The 22,063-nt window shown below is 42.2% G+C and overlaps 1 protein-coding gene across 1 annotated transcript; it reads left to right on the top strand.

Moving 5' to 3' along the window:
- Positions 1-8,422: 8,422 nt before the first annotated feature.
- On the top strand, positions 8,423-21,298 carry LRIT1 (leucine rich repeat, Ig-like and transmembrane domains 1). Its single transcript, XM_032116813.1, has 4 exons — positions 8,423-8,947; positions 11,445-11,911; positions 15,241-15,546; positions 17,892-21,298. Exons 1-4 carry the CDS (start codon positions 8,826-8,828, stop codon positions 18,875-18,877), a joined length of 1,881 nt encoding a protein of 626 aa, XP_031972704.1. The 5' UTR covers positions 8,423-8,825; the 3' UTR covers positions 18,878-21,298.
- Positions 21,299-22,063: the final 765 nt, after the last annotated feature.

Genomic DNA, 22,063 nt, shown 5'->3' with positions numbered 1-22,063 from the left:
TGATGACAAAGAAGGTGACAGTCCTGCCTCCTAGCAGGGCAAATGAGTGATCCAAACCCGTGTTTTAATAGTGATCCATTGTATGTTCTTGCAAAAAATTAGTGCTAGATTTTTTAAATGTGCTGTAAATCTTTCTAGTGTGATAGTTCTGAAAATGGATGGATCATTGTAATGCTTGTCAACATAAAGCTGCACAGCTCTTCTAGACTGGGGATAAAGGACACAGATGTTTGAACTGCCCTCCTGAGGGCTGTCAGGTACTCTTGGTTTCCTGCCACTGTACTTCACTCCCAAGCAAATCTCCCAAATGTGTTACACTGCTGGTAGTTTTTGTGGCATGTATTAAAGTCTGTGAGGCAGACTTTGCTCATTCCAAAACTATTTCTTCCATGAAAGTAGGCTACTACCCTCCAGCCCCCTTGAATTTAACAGACCTTTATTAGAATGATTATTATTAACTTGTTGACTGCTTTTCTTCAAGTATCTTAACAATTTTCATGTCTAAATCTCATTTAATGTGTCAGTGCAGAGTCTAATTACACAAGTCAGTCATAGGCAAACTTTCCAGGGGTGGTTCAGCATCTGACTGAAGTGAAATCCATGTCACCAGAAACTATATGCATCGGTCTCTTAATGCCTTTGCTGATGCTGTGTGAAGCTGACTTTCTAATGGTACGTTGAGATAGTATGGAATGATACAAGGTATAACTTCAGTTGTAAGTTCAGGTTATAAATGGTTTTCTTCAAGCAAAGAGGAGGTGCAAATAAGGAATAAATTATTGACTTTGATAGAATCTTCTGATGATAGTTCTTTTTCCAGTTGGTAAAACAAAGCTGCATTCATTTCCTTTCTGTCCTTTTTATGTAAGACATAACCTCACATCGTGTATTCCTGTGAAGTCAGGGAAAACATGCAAATGATAACAGGTTTGCCAAAGACATTCACTAACTCCTTAGCAATGAAGTTTTTAGTGATCCCTTTCTACTTTATGCACTCTTTCTACAGCTACTTGCTCTTTCCAAATTCAGGGGGAAAGGTCTTTTGCTCAACCTGATGTTATGTTGTAACTTCATAATTTGAATTCCACTGATTTCCTTTCTGCATCAATAACACATCCATTTTCTTTTACCCTCTCACTTAAGAATATTTCACTGGTTACTAATCTGTTTGCAAGGAATATGCAGAAAAAAGATGTGATCAGTTCTTGCCAGATGTCCCTATGGGTTTCATAGAACTGTATGGATTTGGTGAGAGCATATTAATCTTTGTAAAATATGCATTGGTACAAGCACAACAAGAAAAGGTGCAGTGCAAAGATAACAGAGTGCTCATGCACTCTGAATTTTCTTCAAGCAGTCAATGCTGATTACTGATGCAGTATTTATATTCACAGCAAGAACTTTGCTAAATTGATGTATTATTATTCCTCTGCCATCCTAATCCTTTCTTCTGATTCAGGTTTAGCCAAATTTGACTTTTAATGTTGAAATATGCCTTTAAATGAAAAACTGCAACATTTCAGCAGAAGCAGGCTGGGAATGCAGCCACCCAGAACTGCAGTTTGGTAGCACAGAAATGAGTGGTAATCTTGGTCCTCATGGGAAAGGCTTCTTGCCAAGGAAAGGAAACAGAAAGCATATTGTCTGGAGACCTTCCAGTTGCAGTTGTGTGAATTTGTTTCAGTTTTGTAGGAGTGATAGGGACTGTGACCCAGATTGTAAATAGGTGCCTCATGTTGGCCATAGGAGGGATGATGCATGGAAAAAATCATCACACCAGTGTGTGGACAGGCATCAGCCCTTAGGAAATGCCCGCAGCCCACATAAAAACCCTTCTTCTCAACACTCTGGCAGTGTAACATTCTGCTCAATCTGATTTTCTCGGCAGCTGCCTCAGAGCTGTTGGAGAAGATGTAGTGGTGAAGGCCTGGGCAGGGCCAAGGAAGCTGGGGGCAGGCAGGAGCCAGTGCCTCTGCTTTTCTGGAGCAAGGGTGGCAGCCCCAGGTGTCGTGGGGAGGGTACAAGGAACCCAGAGCAGGATGGGGACCAGGGGTGGGAGGTGCTGTCTGTGCAGAGGAAGGTAGAGGAAAGGGCTTACTTGCAAGTACAGAGCTTCAAGGTCAGGGATAATAGCCAGGAAAGCTCCTTGGCCATGCTGAGCGAAAATGAAGGAGCTGTAAACTCAGTGGGAAGTGAGAAAGCCAGAAGGGGCAACGGCAGAGGCAGAGCAATGCTGTGTGAAAGGCTCTTCAAAAAAAGGACACAGCTCCATCACGTGCTCCCCAAATGTCACATATTAGCCCTGTGATTGGCTCCATGAGGATGCAGGGCCTGGGACCCAGCAGCACTGGGAGTGGCTTTCCTGCCCACTGCTGCACCTCAGTCTTTAGAGAGTGAGAACTTGCTGTAGAGCTGAGGAGCATTGCCTCTACTGTTTGAGTTACCTCTCTAGAGACAGGTAGCTTAATTCACTGTAAATTGAATACAGATTTGATAAATACATGTATATCCACCCAGGCTAGAAAATTAATGAAGTTACTAGAACATTTATTGCATCCTAGGCTTCTAAGTCTTTGCTGGATGTACCAATCATGATTGTTATCAAATATATATAATTGTTGCCCATATCTGTTACCCGTCCCTCAAAATGCATTTTAGACACCTATAAATGTGTTTTGCTTTCAGTCAGCCTACTAGTTTTAGGGTCCTATACATATTCACAGTATAATGAAATATTCTATCTCTCTCTGCTGAATAGTGACATATTTCAGGACTTTGGAGGAGAAGGCAGTCCTATAGAATGCAGGGTATACCTAACAATGTTAGTGTAGTTCCCCCTTGGGGTTGAGACCTTTCCACCGCAGAAGAACCACTCCTCCAGGGATTGCAGTTCAAAGACCAGTACCCAGTTATCAAGAAACCCTCTGCTTTCAAGCAGGGTTTATGTTTCTTTGTATTAAGAAAGGATTTGCACACCAGCTCTCCTGTTTATTAGTGCTTTTGTAAAAATCAGCTTGATTTTCAAGCAATGTGATTCTGTCTGAACCATTCCTCAATGAGTCTATGCTACTGACCATGTATGTAAATGAACTTCTAGAGCACATATGACATAAGCATGTCTTTTTTCCTGTCACTGTGGTATTGTATATCTTGTTCATCTTAGCAGTCTTCTACCAGTGTCTGGGTGCCAGGGTTTCCCCAGATGTCCTGCTGATATTTCCCTCACAAACATAACCTAAGCTGGAATTCTGCATAGCTTTCCTCAACTTCAGTGTAAGATCTGTGTTCACTTTTAGAGGGATTAATCACATCTAAATTTTTTCTCATATAAAACCCAAATGTGTTAATTATCTAGTCTAAGCTATGCTTTCTTTACTGCTACAGGATGGAATGGGCAGAGAAGAATAACCTTAAGAGAATAAAAATACACAAGGTAAAAGCTTTCCTTTTCTCGTGGTCCCTGTAAGACTTGCAGCTTCCAGGAAATTTACTAGAACTGCCACAAGGGTATGTACTCAGCCTGCAAAATCTCGGGGCTGTATTCAGGTAAGTCAGAGTAGGAAAGCTGGTGATTGTCAGACTGGCAAGGGGGCAGAGGGTTGCTGTGTAAAACACTGTGCTCCATCTGCACTCAGGAGCCAGATAAACAATGCTGGAAGTTCTTGCATGCCTGAAGAAGCAAAATAAAACAGCCACTGTTTCCTAAGCAGAGGTGATTCCGCAGGGCTTAGACTAGTACTATTAAGGTCCAAATCAGAAAAGGTGGTTGCAGTCAGCAATATTGCTGCGTGACTCCTGTCATGCTAAGGATGCTAAGCCCAAAGTTAGCTGATTTCGTTGAACTGAAGGAACTGTTGTACTGAATTTTAGGCAATGAAAGTACAATAGAGATATGTGGCCAGGAATATAAACCTAAGAAAGCTTCACTCATTTAAAATATGTCAGATATGACCATGGTATGTCCAGTCAGTAAACTGGACTATAGTGGACTTGTATTTGGCCGAGGCATCTCAGAGAAGAATAGTACTTTTTTTCAGTGAGAATGATGCTGCTGGACAGAATGTATGCTATTCTAGGTGTATGTTTGGTAACTCCTTGATAATCAGTTAGTGTCCAGCTTACCTTACTGTTTGCTGAGGGGCTCCTTGTGCCATGGGACCTGTAGGTTCTGCAGCAGTGTCATGGATGCCCAGCATTTCACATTTGTGAAGACAAGGCTTCTCTCGGTGCCTGAGCCCAGAGGGAGCAGACAGGGAGACACCAGGTGGGTTGGTTTACACCCTTCCATCCTCTGCCAGGCTTTGCCTCACTGGGCACTGCTGACCACAGTGGGGCCTTGTGGGGCGGCTGCTGCTGCGTGGACAGAAGTGGGTCAAGTGTGGCATTCATGAGGGAGGTGTGTGAGTTTATCTCCCCCGTGGGCCAGAGGTCTGCCCTCATGTCTGCTCTTCTGCACCGGCTGTGACAACCAAGGTAAATATGCACAAAAGAATTACCACTTGTAATGTTGCATGCCAAAAGCTGTGTGGGTTTGTTTTATCTCTTCAGCATGTCCAGAGGCCTGTTAATGACTTCGGTCCTACAGGTCTGGAGGAGCTGCCTTCATCAGCATTAAGTGCAAGATCCAATTTAGAATGACGTAACGCATTAACGTGCTCTCGACTTGCATCAGTGGGAAGGTTTTTCCACTTTACAACATGTGCCCTGCCAGAAGCTTCTTGGAGATGCGTTTACCTAATGAAAACGATTTAGTGTCTGGTCTGTGTTGCCTGCTAATAAAATCTTTCATACAAAATCATGATAATAAGGTATTTTATGGCTTTCATTTATGCTAATATATGCTGTTTGATTTGCTTTATGGCATATTTTTCTAAGTATATGGAGAAAAGAAGTAAAAATAAATTCTGTCCAATTGCCATATTAAAAATGAGTGACTTAGTGGAGCATGCTGCGTTTGTCACTCAGGTTTCGCTCTAGAGCTCATGAGGAGAATCTTCTGATTCTGTGTGATTTCTGGCTTCAAAATATCTATATAGGGAAAAAAATGGAAACTAATGTCAAATAATTAACTTAATCTTACTAAATACAAAGCAAAATTTTTTCTCTGAATTATAACCCCACCTAAGAAAGATAAGAACGATTGCCATGTGCTGAACTTTGCTGACAGTAGACTTTGACCCCATTTGCTTTGCATTTACTTACACCAAAAATATAAACAGGAGATCTGGCTCTTCTCAGGGAATGCAAAACAAATTCTTACACTTCAGATGAATGACACTTGCTGAATGCTTCTTTGTATGTTTTTTCCTACAACTGATATTTTTAGTTTGGTGCAGAGAAGAAACTGTTTACTTCCCTTCCTAAGTAAACAGCACGGAGCACAATTTTTATGATTTGGAGTGCAGAATGTAAGTGAAGAGCCTAACTCCCACTAGTTTCATTATGGAATGGAATTGTCTGTCATGAAAAAAAAATGTTTTTACTCTGCACTGCAAAAGGTAGTATTAATTTTAAAGTCTCAAATAAATATCACCTGCACTTACAAGGAAATTATCTAATGAGCGCTCATTTTACATTAAATAGCATAATGAGTGAGTAACTGTTCAGTAGTTGGGAGGAGGTAATACACTTAAGCCTTAAAAATACCATGAAAATCTAGAAAGCTGTGGTACTGCAAACAGTGCTTCAGGACAAACCAGAATTTTGTGTAGAAGTGAATTCATAGTCTGTTGAACACAGTAACCAGATTTTGCTTCCAGTTTTATTTCTTCCATCTCCCTGAATTAAGGAGGAAGCATGGATATAAGCAAAAGAAGCATTTTCTTGCAGCCCACTCATCAATGCTGCCTCATGCACTCCTTGAAGTGCAGGTACTGGCACAAACATCTACCCTTACAGTTTTAAGGATCTCATTTCATTTCCTTTTTTTTTCCACTAATTCTCTCTGTTCTCTTCTGCTTGCTCCATTCTGAGACTTCACCTTGAGTACTGCATCCAGTTCAGGGAATCCCAACAAAAGAAGCACCTGGACCTGCTGAAACAAGTCCAGAGCAGGGTCATAAAGATGATCAGAGGCTGGAGCACTTCTCCTATGAAGACAAGATGAGAAAATTGGTGTTCAGCCTGGAGAACAGAAGGTTCTGGGAGGCCTTGGAGCAGCCTTCCAGTACCTAAAGGGAGCTGACAAAAAGCCTGGAGAGACTTTTTGCACAAGGGCATGTAGTGACAGGACAAGAGGGAAGGAACCACTTTAAACTGGCAGAGGACAGGTTTAGATTATATACTAGGAAGAAATTCTTTACTGTTTCTGAAGCAGTGAAGCACTGGAACAGAACGGCCACAGAAGGTGTGGATGCCCCATCCCTGGAAGTGTTCAAGGCCAGGTTGGATGGGGCTTGGAGCAACTGGTTCTAGTGGAAGTTGTCCTTGCCCACTACAGCAAGTTTGGAACCTCATTATCTTTAAGGTCCCTTCCAAACCAAATCAAACCATTGTGTGATTCTATGGTCTATGAAGCCTGTGAACCAGGGGAATACACCTGCTCCCTGTGCACCAAGGCCTTCCTCCTCCACTTCTTTCTCCTCCAGTTCCTTATGGCCAAAGCCTACCTGAGCTGGTTTCCACGCCTCCTGATGAACCTTTTGTCGAGTTTCCTCAGGATGAGGGCAGTCCCACTCTCTTGACTGCTCAGATCAAGCTTAACATGGCTGTATCTGTGGCTTGACACTTAACCCATCATTTGCATCATTTGGTGGTGATGTATCGATGACAGATTGTAAGATAATACAGTCAACAGGGAGGGGAAACTCCAACATGTAAGTGCTGATAAAACATAACTGAGTTATTAGTTGACTGGTCCTTTTCCCTCCCTTCTCCTCCTTTTAAAGACATACTTGTGAATACACTCCAAGTTGTGAAACCTGTTAATGTTACCTCTTTTATTTATCTGGCTTTTTAATCTCTCAGCCTAACTCTGGTCTTTCTCTTTCTCGTTCAGAAGTGACTCTGTCATGTTAAGTAAATAGCAGCTTTCTTGACAAAGTGCAGAGCATTAGCTGCTGCTGCTAAGGCATGCTTTATTGATTGCTGTTGATTTTTACAAATTAAGTTTACTTCTACTGCTCCTGGCATTTAGTTGTAACTTAGATGTTTCATTAGTGAGGCAAAATTGAGGTTCACAAAAGCAAACCTTACAATACAGTTCTGCTTTCTACAAGTTTATTATCCAAGAGCTCCAATGGAGGAAAACTACTTTAATCAGATGCATTGAAAAAAATATAGATGCAAGAGGTTAATTATGTTGCATTGCCTTCTCAAGTAGAATTTAACTTCAGATGTTTCAGTCAATGTTGTGAGTATTGAACTGAGGCAGACTCTGGGCAGCAAGGCAAGTTGACCAATGAGTACACTAAAAAAACCAATAAGCTTGGTCTTAGCTTGGAGATCATTAAGGGAACTGAGAAATCGTTAAAGGTAGAAATGGGACCTAATGGAAGTCAATGAGAGAACAACTATGGATATTTAATGAGCAGCACTGCATCATGTTCTCATCTCTTCAGAAATAAATAATGAGATACTTGTATTTCTCTTTGAACAACAGTAAATGTAGAATGTGAAACTAGCAGGGGAAAAAGTAATCCTTTGGGTCATCCTCTCAATAAATGATTTCTGCAAGCCTTAATTAATTATCAGAGTAACTTGTGAAACAAGCTCATGTGAAACCATGGCACCATAAAATGTCTGTTTAATAGTTAGCCCCAAAACCACATCTAGATTACTGTGAAACTTTGAAAGTTCCTTACCCAGAATTATTGAAAAATTGCCAGCGTAATCTCATTCTGAACACAGGATGAATTGTGCATGAGAAGAGCTCAGAAATCCTGGCGAGCAATCTTTGTTAGAACAACACTGATGTAGCATAGTCATTAACCTTCAGGTAGTTTGTTTGTAGATAGGTGTGTTACTGCTGCACTTCTGAGTGGTAACTCCTGATTATATATTTCAAAAGGAAAAGCAGAACCAACAGGTCTGCAACAGGGAGGAATGTTGGAAAAGTGAGATGAGTCATCGGCTGACCTTAAGACAGAGCTGAGCTTTTCTTAGCATTCTTGAAGCTGCCACACAGTCCTGCATCAGGTGGCACTCCCCAAAAGGGTCCCTTATCTGAGCTTTGCTGTGCCAGCGAGTCAGAGCACAGTGGTCAGTCCTGCAGGTGTGTGCTAGCCCTGGCATAAGCTGAAATATGTACATATTTACTGGGTTATTAACTGTTTATCAATATCAGGCTTGTTGCCAACAGTTCAATAATTGCTTTATCAAACTAGGAGTTTTTAAAAGAAAATACAGCCTTTTAATAGTATCACTATATATATTTTAGTATTCTTAGACAGAAGGGTTGCATTCCATTAGCACAAATAACTGTTTTAAATCTTCCCAATACCTCTGTGAGGAAGTAAATTATTGCTAATTCCTGGTCAGATAACAGTTATCTTGCCTTTGATGTAGGTCCCCCCAAAATACATTTGTTTTTTTCTTGCACGAGAGCCACAGACTGCCTGAGGAGGGTGTTTTGAAGGGGCTGCTGAAGGAAGAAATGCTGTTAGTATGGTTCCAGGAAGCAATAAGCACCTTCATGAAAATAACTCAAGTCCCCATCCTTAATCCCTGTCTATCCCGTTTTATCTGATGGACTCAGCGCGGGCTGGAAGATCAGAGTGTGGCTGAAAACAAAGGGAGTTAACAAGATGTGACCGGCCGATGGATAAAACAATAGGCGAAGCCCTCCACGCTGCCTAGAGCCAGGTGTGCTCCATGCCCAGGTCGCCATGTGGGTGGCGGTGGCTCTGCTGTGCTGCTCGGCGCTGGCGGGGCTGCCCCGGGCGGGCGGCTCCTGCCCCTCGCAGTGCAGCTGCTCCTTCCACAGCCTCGGCGAGGGCACCAAAGCCAGGTACGCCGGGCGCTCCGCGGGGCCGCCGCTCTCGCAGCGGGGTCGGGGGGTGTTTCTGCTCCTCTGGAAGGATGCTCGCAGAGAAAATATTGTGTCTGGACTTTGTGGCCATTATTTTTCCAGTTGCTCTGCGCTCTAGCTATATTTGCAGAGGATTAGCTTCTGAAAACACAGTAAGCTGATTTCAGAGAAAGTGTTCGGCCATCTCCTCTGTGAGAACAGAAGTGACATAATTATTGCTGATGTAACGGCAAAAAAAGAATAAAATTTAAACAACATTTTTTTTTTTTTTTTACCCTTTATGCTGAAAGTTCTGGTTCTAAAAGGTTTTATTTATTCTGCTCTGCTGGTTTGTTGCTAAAGTGTGATTAGATTTAATTAACATTGTGGTACCAAACCCAGCAATTTACTTAAAAACCCCTTCAGCTGGAGATTTTAGGCATAGCAATAGACTTTAGACAAGAATGAACTAAAAAACCAGACAGTAACAAAAACAAAAAAAAAAAAAAAAGTTCATTCTCAGATTGGAAACTTTCCATTACAAGAGAAGACCAGAAGGACATCCATCTTTGAATGCAAAACCATTGTACATACATGCCTCTGGAGGACTGTTATAAAAGAGTCCTTCTGAAGGGGTAATCACAAAGTATCTGACTTAAAAGAAAATAGAGGCTGTATTTTCATAAGGTGTGGTTCACAGCAGAGGAGGTTTTGTGATAGATACAGTATTTGCAAAATCCTTTGTAATAAACTTTCCTAGACTGAAATATTTTTTCATTACTGAAATGAAATATTTTGGAACCCCATGAAATATCTCTACTTTCTTATCTCTTTTATGGTGCTATAGATTTAATACTAGAAACTTTCCCAGTAAGAAGAAGCATGCTAGAGACACAAGTAGCCTGCAATTCTTAAAAGGGAGTGCAATAGCATGAGAGCCAATTATTGCTCCATAAATGTCACGGTTCCCAGGGGAATTTCCTCTCAGTGACTGGAAAAAGCTGTTGTGCATTTCAGTAAGATACATAATAAAGCAAATATCCATTAGTCCCTTAAGGAGCATAATGCCACCTTTTTTCTGCATTATGATTCATATTTCTCACTAGAAGGAGATTATCCCATAGATTGTTTAGTGCTCACTGACAGAGCTTAGGGACGCTATGAGAAGCATTCTGCTTTACTGCCATGATGTTTCTGTTAGTAAACATTTTGTGACATGACTACACAAAAAAAAAAATAGTTTTATTGAAAGAGGATTTCTGGATTTTCCTTATTTGAGAGATTTTTATCTTCCTCAAAATCTCAACTTTCAGCAGAGGGTGGGCAAGATTTAATGCCACAATGAAAGTGTTTGGTGAGAGTAATGTACTGGTTTTTGATTATAAATTAACAATTTAACTGTAGGCTCAAATAGCATTTAAATCTGGGAAGTCTGCCTGAGCAGTTCAGCAATGTTGTATGTTTTGGTTGATAGTGGAGGAATAATTGCTTTCTGCCAAAACCAATCTGGTTTTGACAGCTTTTTAATATTCCGTTTATAGAGGCAGTGTGATAAGAAAATGTTACTTGACTGATCACATTACATTTCTTGTGGTGTCTTGTTCAGCATGTGGAGCAGAACACGCCTATCTAACCTGACACCTTTTGCAGGTGGCTTGGTCTTTTGTTAAGAACTTGCCTTCCCCTACTTGCTGATAGGCAAATTAAAATTCAGTCAGAGAGATCTGTTTTGTCTCCCTTCATTTCTCATGGCTCTCTACGATCCCAAGTCACAATTTCTTGTATGGAGGCTGCAAAAACACAGCAAAGGCTTTTCATGTTTTGACCTCTAGAGATTAGAAATAGGGAGAAATGATTAAAACACATAAATCTGCCTTGCTTTCAGTATAGCATTTTCCAAAGAGTTAATTTTCCGTGCTTTCACTCTCATGACTATGTGTGCCTGTGGTGCAGTGACTGCTACCATCTCTACACACCTTCCATAGTAAAGCAAAGCTTACTCCAGAGTATTTCCAACGAGTTGTTAGCTGGCTTTCTTATCCTCATTTCTCAAACCAGAGTTCCCATGTCATATTTAATCTGTGTAACTTCTTGCTCTCCCTCATGTCAGTAAGGCTTCTTTTTGTATGGCTTTTATAGTTCAATTTATGGATCCCTTTGTTTAACTTGCACTAGAATCCTCTGTCGTGCATGAATGTTGTCACTGCTGCCTATCATAAGGACTCTAAAAAACTGAAAGCAAAAACCAACAGGAACACCAGATTCAGACACACCACTCCAGGAGAGGCAAAACACTGTGATCTCTGCAGTCAGAAGGTACAGAATTACTGCAGGTTTATGTATTTATGGTGATGATGTTCAGCAGCAAGTAAGAAATGACAGTAAGTCTTGGGAAAAAAGAAAGGCAGATCAAAATCTTGCATTAAAATAAGGTTTCAAAACCTTTTCAAAATAAAAGAAAATCACATCTTTGCTTATCTGTGTCCTTCCCCACCAGGACAGTGCTGTGTAATGATCCAGAGATGACCCTCCCTCCTGTGAACATCCCTGTCGATACAACCAAGCTTCGGATAGAAAAGACAGCCATCCGCAGGGTGCCAGGAGAGGCTTTCCACCTGCTTCACAACCTCGAGTACCTCTGGATGCCCTATAACTCCTTGGCCAGCCTCAGTGGCATCCCCTTCAAGGGCCTTCGTCGTCTGCAGGAGCTGAGGCTGGATGGGAACAACTTAGTATCATTCCCCTGGGAAAGCCTGGCTGGCATGCCACAGCTGAGGCTTCTGGATTTACACAATAACGAACTCACCTCAATCCCTCCAGATGCTGCTCGTTATGTCAAGAATATCACATACCTGGATCTGTCTAGCAACAAGCTGATGACTCTTCCTCAGGCTCTCATTGCCACCTGGGCCAACCTCCAGGCTGTTCCCTACTTCCCCAATGATAACTCCAAGATCATCCTAGGTAAGAGAAGTGCCTGCCAATTTTCAGGGGGCACAAATGTCAAGAGTTCCTCATCTTATTGCAGCATTTTCACCCACTGTGGTTACCACAGCAAGTACACTGCTATTATATGTATACAATTTAATACCCCAAATAATGTGTGTAAATTTATTTGCATATTAACAATCTCACCTCAGGCTCATCACACCCAGCTTATTATGCCAAAAATTCGATCATTTCTTGAATCTTTGTAGCACAAAATGGGTGACTCTTGGTCAAGGCTTTTTTAGTTATTGCCACCACCATTTTGGATAGAAATACAAATATGTTTACAGCTCTTCATCATTTGTGTGCTCTTTTCTAATAACAGTGTATGGAATTGACCCATTTTAAGCAGAACTAAATAAAAGGATGGATAATTTATTATGCCCGAATTAAAGAGGAATAATGCCATAGCTGAGCATAAAATCTGGGTCAGAGCTGCCAGTTTCTCTCTTCCCACAGCCTTGTTTAACTGTTCACACAGAATTAAACCCTAGTCTACCCAAACCCACCAAGATAGTGCTGCCTTGAAGGGCAGCTATGAAGCTCCAAGAATACCCTTTTTTGTGGCAGTTGTAGGCTCCTCAGAGGTATGGCTTTGGGGCAATTATCCATTTTTGTGTCAGGGAATATTTCACAGATGACTCTCAGCTGTAGGATGCCCAGGTGAGGTTTTGAGCACATTTCCTAGTTCAGGGGGTTACTACACGGTCTTTTAGCCATTGTTCACTGTTCAAATCCATGGCAGGCTGATGATGGCTCAGAGTTGTTGCTATCTGCCATCTTCACTTGCCATGTGCTGACCCAGCCCCACTGACTGTGTTTGGTCACTGAGGTGTGGGCATCTCCATGTACGGCCTCTGCAGCCAAGGGTGCGAGTTCAGCCACCTGCTGATAATCTCAGCAGAGGCACTGCAAGTTTCCTCTCACTCTGGCAAGTACCTGCTGCTCTTTGTTCCCTTGAAAAATTTAGGGAGGTAATGTTTTTAAAACCAGATTGCAGTGGAAAGAGAAAGAAGACTTTAAAAAGATACAAAATGCCACCTACAAAGCTTTTAGTGTCCTTAGCAGATGTTGCTGAAGGTTTCACTAGCATCAGGAGAGAAAGGAGCAGGTGTTTCATTATCCCATTTTGCCAGACATAGTAACAAGTTCTTTAAGCCAAAACTGGCAGTTTGGGATTGCCCATTTCATTCGTGGCAAGACTGCCTAGATCTTACTTTTCCCTTTTTATTTTTAGAGTCAAGTTACATGTAAAAACGTTATTCCATCCAATATAGATTAGGAGACCATTTTATCAAGAAGAACAGATCATGCCTTGATGCACGTGGCCAAACTGAGTAGTATCCAGCTGTGCACAGGTTGATTGTGTCAGGATCCTAAAAAATTCATGTAGGCATACGAGTATAATGCTAAAATTAACTCAGTAATGTATAGACACAACAGCTTCTAGGTCCTATCCTGTGGACACCCATAGGAACCAGGTAGATAAAATGCATGTCTCTCAAAGGAGCAAGTTGGGAAACACAGCTGCGTGTTTCTGCTTCACTCTGCTCATGACTGTTTCTCATGGAGGCATAAAAAAATCATGAAAAATAAAAAGAGTCAGCCCAATCCATTCCTTTGTCTGCAATGCATCACTGTGACTCCTCTTCAGAGCCCCTGCTTGCAAACTCCTTCAAGAAGAAGTAATTCTCTGCTGAGTTGCTGGCTAATAGTCTGTGCCGAGGGTGCAAGCTTTTCCATGTGAGAACTGCCCATGTGAGCCCACAGAACTGTGCTGTGCAGGGCAGCAAAAGCCTCACTGGGGCTTTGTGGGTGCTGCAGCTTCAGCTGGAGCTGGGGCACCTGCCAGGAATCTGGGATCATTGGTTATCTAGTGCATGAACTAGAAGTGAGCTGCTAGCAAAAATGCCATAAAACAACAAAGCCAAGCTGAACGTTCATTATTTACTTAGTCCCCTTCACTTTAACATATTAATTGATAAGAATTGACCTCCTGCCAAGACTCATCATTTTCAGATCCTCTTCTAAGCCCAGGGAAGAAGATATGGAATGCACTCAGAAGAAATTTTTCAGCAGCATCTTTAAAACAGTTTGAGGGAATATTAGTACTCTTCACTTTCAGGCAGGTGCCAGCCCCAAGGCACGTCCTTGGGCTGTGCATGGAACAGAGCAGGCAAAGCCCCCTTGGAGGGAGCAGAGCTCACTCCTGTGGCAGGCAGGAGGCCTGGGAGCCATGCTCCTGGCTTAGGCTTCAAATGTGTGCCTGGGGTTAGATGGCATTAATATCCCTAGTGCCAGTTCTGCTAGCTAAAATCATTAGAGACCACAACCTGTCCACAGCACAGCTGGATGCGAACACTTGTAAGTAGGATGACACAGATTTAATCAGAATACAGCAACTTCTGTTCATGGGTATGCATTACTCTAGTTCCAAGTTTGCTTTTTCAGTACTATCTTCACAGATCTATTTTTAATAATGTCTAATTTTTTCAGAATTGGAATTCAATAGGTGCAAACTGGGAGAGTAGAATAAAGAAGAAGAGAAACATTCCAAGACTCTTAAACAGGAGTGTGTTTTTCAATATACCTTGTTCTGTGTGTATAGCCTTAATATAGTTATGGTCTATGTCTTTTTATATACCATAACAGGCATACTCTTCAGTTTAATTCTTAAAACAGTTCTTTCATTTTATCCAGCATAAATTAGCATTTCAGGAAAAACAATTGATTACCAAAACAATGAAAATAACTTAGAATAACAGGGCTGGAAGAGAACTATGGCAGGCAAGTAAAATCAGCTACAGCTATTGCAGGTGTGAAAGTGGCATGACAATCTGGCTAATATTTTAAGAATGTCCAGTGAGAATAATTTTCTGGCATGTCTAAGAAAGGGAGTTTATAGTCTCCTCATGCCAAAAGAATCCACACCCCTTCTCCCATGAGTACTTGTTTTTTTCATCCTGGAACTAAATGTGTTTATAATAACAACTTGTTTTGGTTCTTTGTATGCACGAATCACAATGTTTTCATGACATTAATAATCCTGCTTTGAACTTGAAAGAATATTATTTCAGATCCAGATTTTGAGATACTTTAGCAAGCTATATTTATTCCATTTTGGCAACTGTGGGATCCATCAGGCTCAGCCAACAGCAGTGGGGGGAGAACACCCCCACCCCACATATTCCTGTACAGGCAGCTCTTGCAGAGCAGACTGGGAGCCTATCACACTTTGTCTTGCTGAAAAACAGAAACAAAAGGTGCTGTTGGAGTGACTTAGTGCCCCGATTTCTTTTTGACAGGCTTGCAAGACAATCCTTGGGTGTGTGACTGCAGTCTGTATGAAATGGTCCATTTCCTAAATTTCCAGTCTCCTAACATAGCCTTCATTGAGCCCAGGCTGAAATGCTTCACCCCCCGGAGCCTCGCAGGAGTCTTCTTCAGCCAGGTGGAGCTGAGGAAGTGTCAGAGCCCCGTTGTGCACACGTCTGTAGCCAAGGTGAAGACCATCCTGGGCAGCACGGTGCTGCTGCGGTGCGGGACCACGGGCGTGCCCATCCCCGAGCTCAGCTGGAGGAGAGCTGATGGGGCTCAGCTGAACGGCACAGGTGGGTTTGGTTCTGCACACGTGGAATGAGTGAGGCAGACCTGTAGCAGGTGTAATCCACTCTCGCATTGTGATTTTCTATAGACTATAAAACTACTTACATGCTGATCTAAATATTATCAGATAAATGTATATTATCATGTGTAAGAAGTTGGTTTTGCTTTGTTTCATAGCAGTTGTGGTGGTGAGATAAGTCAAGGGATTTTCTGCAAATCTGTTGGAACTAAAGAAATGAAATATTTCCAACTGTAGCAATAAGCTGTTTCCAGTTAGTTATTCAGTCACTGAGAAGGCTTCCCACTAAATTATTCTATATTCTATTAATCTATTCTATTGCTAATCAATTAGCAAACATGTCTGGCAGAGAGATGTCTGATGTGAATTCACCTGGGAGTTGATCTGCTGTAGAAGCAAGAAAAGGTTGCAAACATACAACACGACTGATATTAAGACCAAAAAGCCACTAAACTGCTGAAGGATACAACACTTCAGTGGGAATGTCCCCAAGGAATCATCCCCTTCTGACAGACTGACAAGGTCTCCTGGGGAAAATGCTCTGTGGAAGAAACCCTGACCACCTGGTCTCAGCACCTCTTCTGAGCTAAACCCTCCTGTGGGGGAAGCTTTCAAACAGACACTGGTTTTGTGACTGATCATGTTTTCATTTCCATTCACAAGAATGTTTGGAGCTATAATTGCAATGTTGGTCCTTTAATGTGTGGGGAATTTAGGGAAGAAACCTTTGCTCTACTGAAGACAGTTGTCCTTAGCTTTTTGTCCTACAAGTTTTCAGTCAGGATCTGAACCTTCTTACTTCCAACCTGCCCTGAATACTCCTGCATCCTAGTCCTGCCCTGACTTTCATAGAGGATCTAAACTCAGCAGATAAATTGCCAAGTATGGAGTCTGATCTTCAAAGGGTTACAGGGCTCGTCAGTGCACAGAAGAGGGAAGAGAGCAATTTTCTTTCACAGCAGTAGAACCATTTGGAATAAATGTAATTTTTTGAGACCTGGACAAGTTACTGCTCTGTTGTACACGATGTGCAGGATGTAGCAGAGCTGCTCCTCATAATGATAACGTGCACCCACCATGCTGCAAACATCCCTCATACACTTGAAAGAGCCACCACAAAACATACAACAAGGGATGATTTCCTGAAAGCCTATGTTGAGTTTACTTTGAGCTACAACTGAGAATGATGTATTTTGTGCCCCATTAAATCAGATGCTAGCACCTTTCAGAAAAAAGTTGGCTGAAAAGATAGGTTATTTCTCAACAATGGCAGCTTCTGTGCCAATGCTATAATGTGACTATTTGAAATGCTGGTGTTCTGAACAGAAAGGAGTGAGAAATAGCCCACAATCTGTATGTGCAGGTAATTGCCATAGGTAGACCCATGGATTTATGTTTTTTAATATACACATTCAGTAAATACTTAAACTGCAAAAGTAACTTCTGCTACCTTGATTTCGCTGCCACTGGAAGGGGTCCCGGTAGCCAAGGCTGGATCCTGACCCCAGGAGGGCTTGGGAGAAGTCTGCATCCTCTTACCTTTGCCTTTCAGATATCTCTCTGGTTTACCTTTCAGTGGGAAAGGGCTGGGACACTGTATGCCCACCCTAAGGAGGTTGGTTAAATAATGAAGAGGGTGCTTTACCCTTCCACAAGATCCCAACTCTTCTGTTTTTTTTTCTCTGCACCAATAGAAAAAGACAAAAAGCCCCCTAGTTTTAGCCTCCAAGTGAATCAAGTGAGCAAATCAACACTCAGCTGTGTACATATCATTTGGTGGTAAGTGATCACACCTGTGTAAAGATAAACACCTGCAATAATTAAGCAGTAGACAAGGATATTATCTTCCAACTATTTTTCCATATACTCTTGGTCAGTCCATGTGTGTTTATTACAATAAAATCTCCACTGTTTGTATTTTCTTTGCCTCCAAGGTCTGCATCTAATGCTCCAATAGATCATGTTACTGCCTGCTCCTTCCACTCTTTTAAGTATTGTACCTACGTAAGAATTTTCAAGCTTTTATTTTTAATGGAAGATCCTTTCCTGTTTTATTTTCAAGCTGTATATCCATTTGGAGGAAATAGTATCAAATATTTCACGTTCATTTGGAAGCAGTTTAAATCCTGACATAATCTAATTATAGTGTTACTGTCCTTTTCTTAGATTCACTTTGATTTTGTAATGTTCTTGGTGGCAAGCAGAAATGATGACTCTTTATCATATACTTTATTGAGCAGATATTTGGTGACGGAGTCTTAATATTTTACAAACATGGTATTAATTCCATTTATTATTGCCTATTTATTTAACATTTCTCCTGCCTTGCAGTTCACCAAGAGATTTCCAGTGATGGGATGAGCTGGTCTATCCTGGGCCTGCCTGTAGTCTCTTACCTTGACTCTGGAGAGTACATCTGTAAAGCAAAGAATTTCCTGGGGGCAACAGAGGCGTTCATCTCACTCATCATCACAGACTCAGAAAGCACGGATGACCCTACCTCTAACGGCAAAGGCACGTGGAATGGGAAGGCGAGTGGGATGCAGGCAGCTGCCTACAATGACGAACTGGTGGCAAGGTACATCATCACCACCTCCACTGTGCCCACCCTGGGGGCTGGAGCGGGCACTGGAGACGGGCTTCTCCTCCCGGACATGGCACAAGACAGCAATCCCCAGAATCTGCTGGTGAGCCCCACCATGGGCCAGCAGGAGCCAGAGAGGATGGTGAGGTCTGTCAGGGTGATAGGGGACACCGACCAGGGCATCACCCTGGCCTGGAAGGCACCTATGGCAAAGAACACCACGGTGTTCAGTGTCCTTTATGCTGTCTTTGGAGAGAGGGACATGCGGCGGATCAACGTGGAGCCAGGGAAGACCAAGGTCACTGTCTATGGGCTGCTTCCAAAGACCAAATACATCGTGTGTGTCTGTGTGAAAGGGCTGATCCCCAGGAAGGAGCAGTGCATCATATTTTCCACAGATGAAGTTTTCAGTGCGGGAGGGACGCAGAAGCTCATCAATGTGGTTGTCATCAGCGTGGCCTGTGTCATTGCTGTTCCTCTGACACTGGTGGTCTGCTGTGGAGCACTGAAACGGCGCTGCAAAAAATGCTTTGTGCGAAAACCCAAGGAAATTCAGGAATCCTACGTCACCTTTGAAAGCCTGTCTCCTGGGGCCAAGGCAAAAGGCGTGGAAGGAGAATACTTGACCAGGCACACCCCCGACGAGTCGAACAGGCTGCTGTCTGCCCGCTCCAGCGTGGACTCGGAAGCCATACCAAAGACTGAGGGACAGCCTAATGAATACTTCTGCTGACAGTACCGAGGCTGACTGCCAGCTCACCCAGTGGAAAACACGTGGCTGTATCTGTGGCTCTGTGACTCTGCTCCAGCACTGCAGGCCACCCCGTCCATGCTTCTGTCTCTGACTTGTTCTGGAACAGGATGCAAGAGGGTAGATGGTGCCCAAGCTTTACAGAAACATGTTGCTCACACCACTTGGGGTTTGCTGCTTTGTACCCAGTCAAAGCTTCTGTGATAATGGCCTCATTCTCCTGGACCACTTCTTTTTTTTTTTTTTTTTTTTTCCTGTAAAATGAAGTGTGCACACTGTGTGTGAGGACATTAAGCAGCATTTCTGAGTGTGCTCTGCTTGGTGTTGTTTAGGACCTGCTCTGAAATATGCAAAGTACATTATTCTCAGCTCTTTTTATGGTTTTTTTGGTTGACAAATGGGAGGGTTTAGTAATTTTGATACAAATATCTGAGAAGGTGAATATTGAGAGTCTCACCTTTTACATCCCCCAGGTTTGCATGAAATGTGCAGCTTGATGCTTAATAAATCACTAAATACAGATGTGCAGAAACCCTTTCTAATACGTCCAACATAATCACAACTCTATGCTCTGAATTCAGAGAAATGTGCAAAGGAGATAGAAATCAAGAACCAAAACCCAATCCGCTCCTAAGAATGCATAATAGAGAACATTTTCTGATTGCATTTTGGTCCTAAACTCTATTCTTAAAATAGTATTGAACAAGAGCAAAGGTCTTTAAATATCAGTCCTAGCTGGCATTTTGTACTGTAGTTCGTAGAGTATGTTTTATACTAGCTGTGCTAGATAAAAATCATACAATAGCCTACTTTGCACATGGTGTGTGGTGGTGTAATGCTTTGTAACCATACTGGACAACCTACATTACAGTTTTGTAAAAATCTCCCAAACCAGCCCTGTCATTGCTGCCTGTGCTCCTGGCAAAACTGATGGTGAAGACCCACACCATCAGCCAGGCACTTGTGACTTGGTCACAGAAAGGAGTTGCTCTGTGCAGAGCAGCAGAAAGTGGTGTCTGACCACTGGCCATGCACACATCAGCCATTCCTGATTATGGTCTCAGTGGTGGCAGTGGCTCAGTACAGACTTTTGGGTTTCAAACATTTTACAAGTTCAAGCACCCTGGAAAAAACCTGTCTAATATTAATCTAAATGTCATTTAAGTTCTGCAGCTTCACTGGAATTTGGATCTGAGTGCTTATCACAAAGTAATTCCCAGACGTGTAATTTTCCACTCAAGTCCTCATGTAGTAGTAAATAACATTTTTCTCTTTGTAATAAACATTATTAATGAAGAAAATTATATATATTCTGCCAAATGTTGAATGGGAAAGATCCAGCCAAGTTGAAATGGTAACGGATAAAGCTTGCTGAATTGTTCTGAAATGTGTGTTTGTAAATTTATTGGAAAGACTTCCACTCACATTCTGGATGTGTATGTACAGTATAGGTTAAGAAAATTCACTGGTTGGAATGGAGCTCTGTATGGGTTCTGCAAGTCTTCCTTGTACAGCAGGGTTTCAGTTATGTCAGATTACTTGGCCTGATGGAAAAAGCAAGTCATCTGATCTCAACATAAATACCAGCAACAGGGGGTACATCACAATAGCTTCTGAAAGCACTCCCTGTATTCCTTACATTAATGATAAGGAAATTCTCTTGTATTGGGAGAATTTGTCAATCCCTGAATTATCCCCATAATTCATGCTACTGCTATCACTGGACTGTGTAGATTTTTAGGTTTACAAATAAAGTTTTGTAAAATTATGTATTTTAATGTAACAAATTAACTCATGAAACATGTGGTACATAATACATCTGTTCCTTATTTATAAAGTTCATTTGTCCCAGCCTGATTACTAGAGTCAGGAAAAAACTGTCCTTCCCGTAGCAGTTTTTGTGCTGAGTTGCAAGGATTGCTGTATGTAAGCCTGGGTCCTGCCTACATGTGCAGCAGGAACACTGGGCTGTGCAGAACTCAGCCTGCCATGGCCCTGGATGGATAAGCCCCTAAGAACCAAGGCTGTCCTGATGTTTTCCTGTGGTGAACGGAGGGCACCTACTGCTCGAGGACTTTCCTGTAAGTCATGTCTTGCAGGAGCTGACTGGGAACCAGAAATAGTCACTTTTCAGCTGACTGGAGACATGAGCTGGGTGATTTGCTGCACCCAGCGCTGGTGAGGAGCAGCTCTCACCCGCTGAGACCCTCGGTCTGTGAGTTGGCTGTGGAAAAGGCACCAGCTGGGCCAGCACTGGCACTCTTTGCTTGTGAGGAGGGAAGGATGGAGGGATCATCCTGGGACATCCACTGTGAATGGGTTCAATTTTACAGACTCTACTGGGTATTTTTTGTACTTTGAATGGTAATCCCAAATAGAATAAACGTGATTCTTCTTTTCTTATTCCTGTGTCCGCTCTCACTGTCTCATAGATGAGGCATCGCAGTTTATCAGCTGCTGCTGTTCAAGAAAAGTCTTTCTCTGTGAAATGGTGGTTCATACAGGGTAGGCAATAGGTACAAACCTGTACAAGCTCTGTCTCATCTGGTGTACTTGCTAAACTGTGAGTGAAATTTCAAACCATTAAGGAAGCTGATGTGACTTCAAAGCTCTGGGTCAGATTTTCAGTGGTATCAGACATGTAAAGATAAATATCTCACTGGATTTTCTGTTTTCTTGTCATGGCAGGGCTGTTAGGCACCTAGCAGGGTAAGGAGAATATTTATCCCTGCCAACAATTCCTTTCTTGGTTAAAGTCAATTCTCAAGATGTGCTGTAAGAACCAAAGCCAACATCTGCTATTGCACTCCCTTTTAACAAGCTTGGACTGATATCACCACACCCACTAAACCATCAACTCATTTTTAAACACTTTGATACATGCACTTTCTGAAACATCCAACTGCAGCCTTCAACACTTATGTCCTGCTGTAGTGGTTTGGTCCAAAATACTCATTACTGTTTATCTGCTGTGAGATAAGAATTAGGAGAAATGCAAAACAGGCACCAAACTTGAAAGAATATAAAGAAGTTTATTAACAGACCTAAAAGAAGAAGGAAAAAAAATTATACCACCTTCAGAACTCTCCTCCTCCCCCCACCTTCCTCCCTTCTCCCACTGACAATGTGAAAAGACAACCCTTAAGATGTTCAGTCTGTTTACCACTT

Source organism: Corvus moneduloides, chromosome 8 (assembly GCF_009650955.1).
Source record: "Corvus moneduloides isolate bCorMon1 chromosome 8, bCorMon1.pri, whole genome shotgun sequence".
NCBI classification, from domain to species: domain Eukaryota; kingdom Metazoa; phylum Chordata; class Aves; order Passeriformes; family Corvidae; genus Corvus; species Corvus moneduloides.
This window is presented reverse-complemented; position numbering and strand designations above follow the sequence as displayed.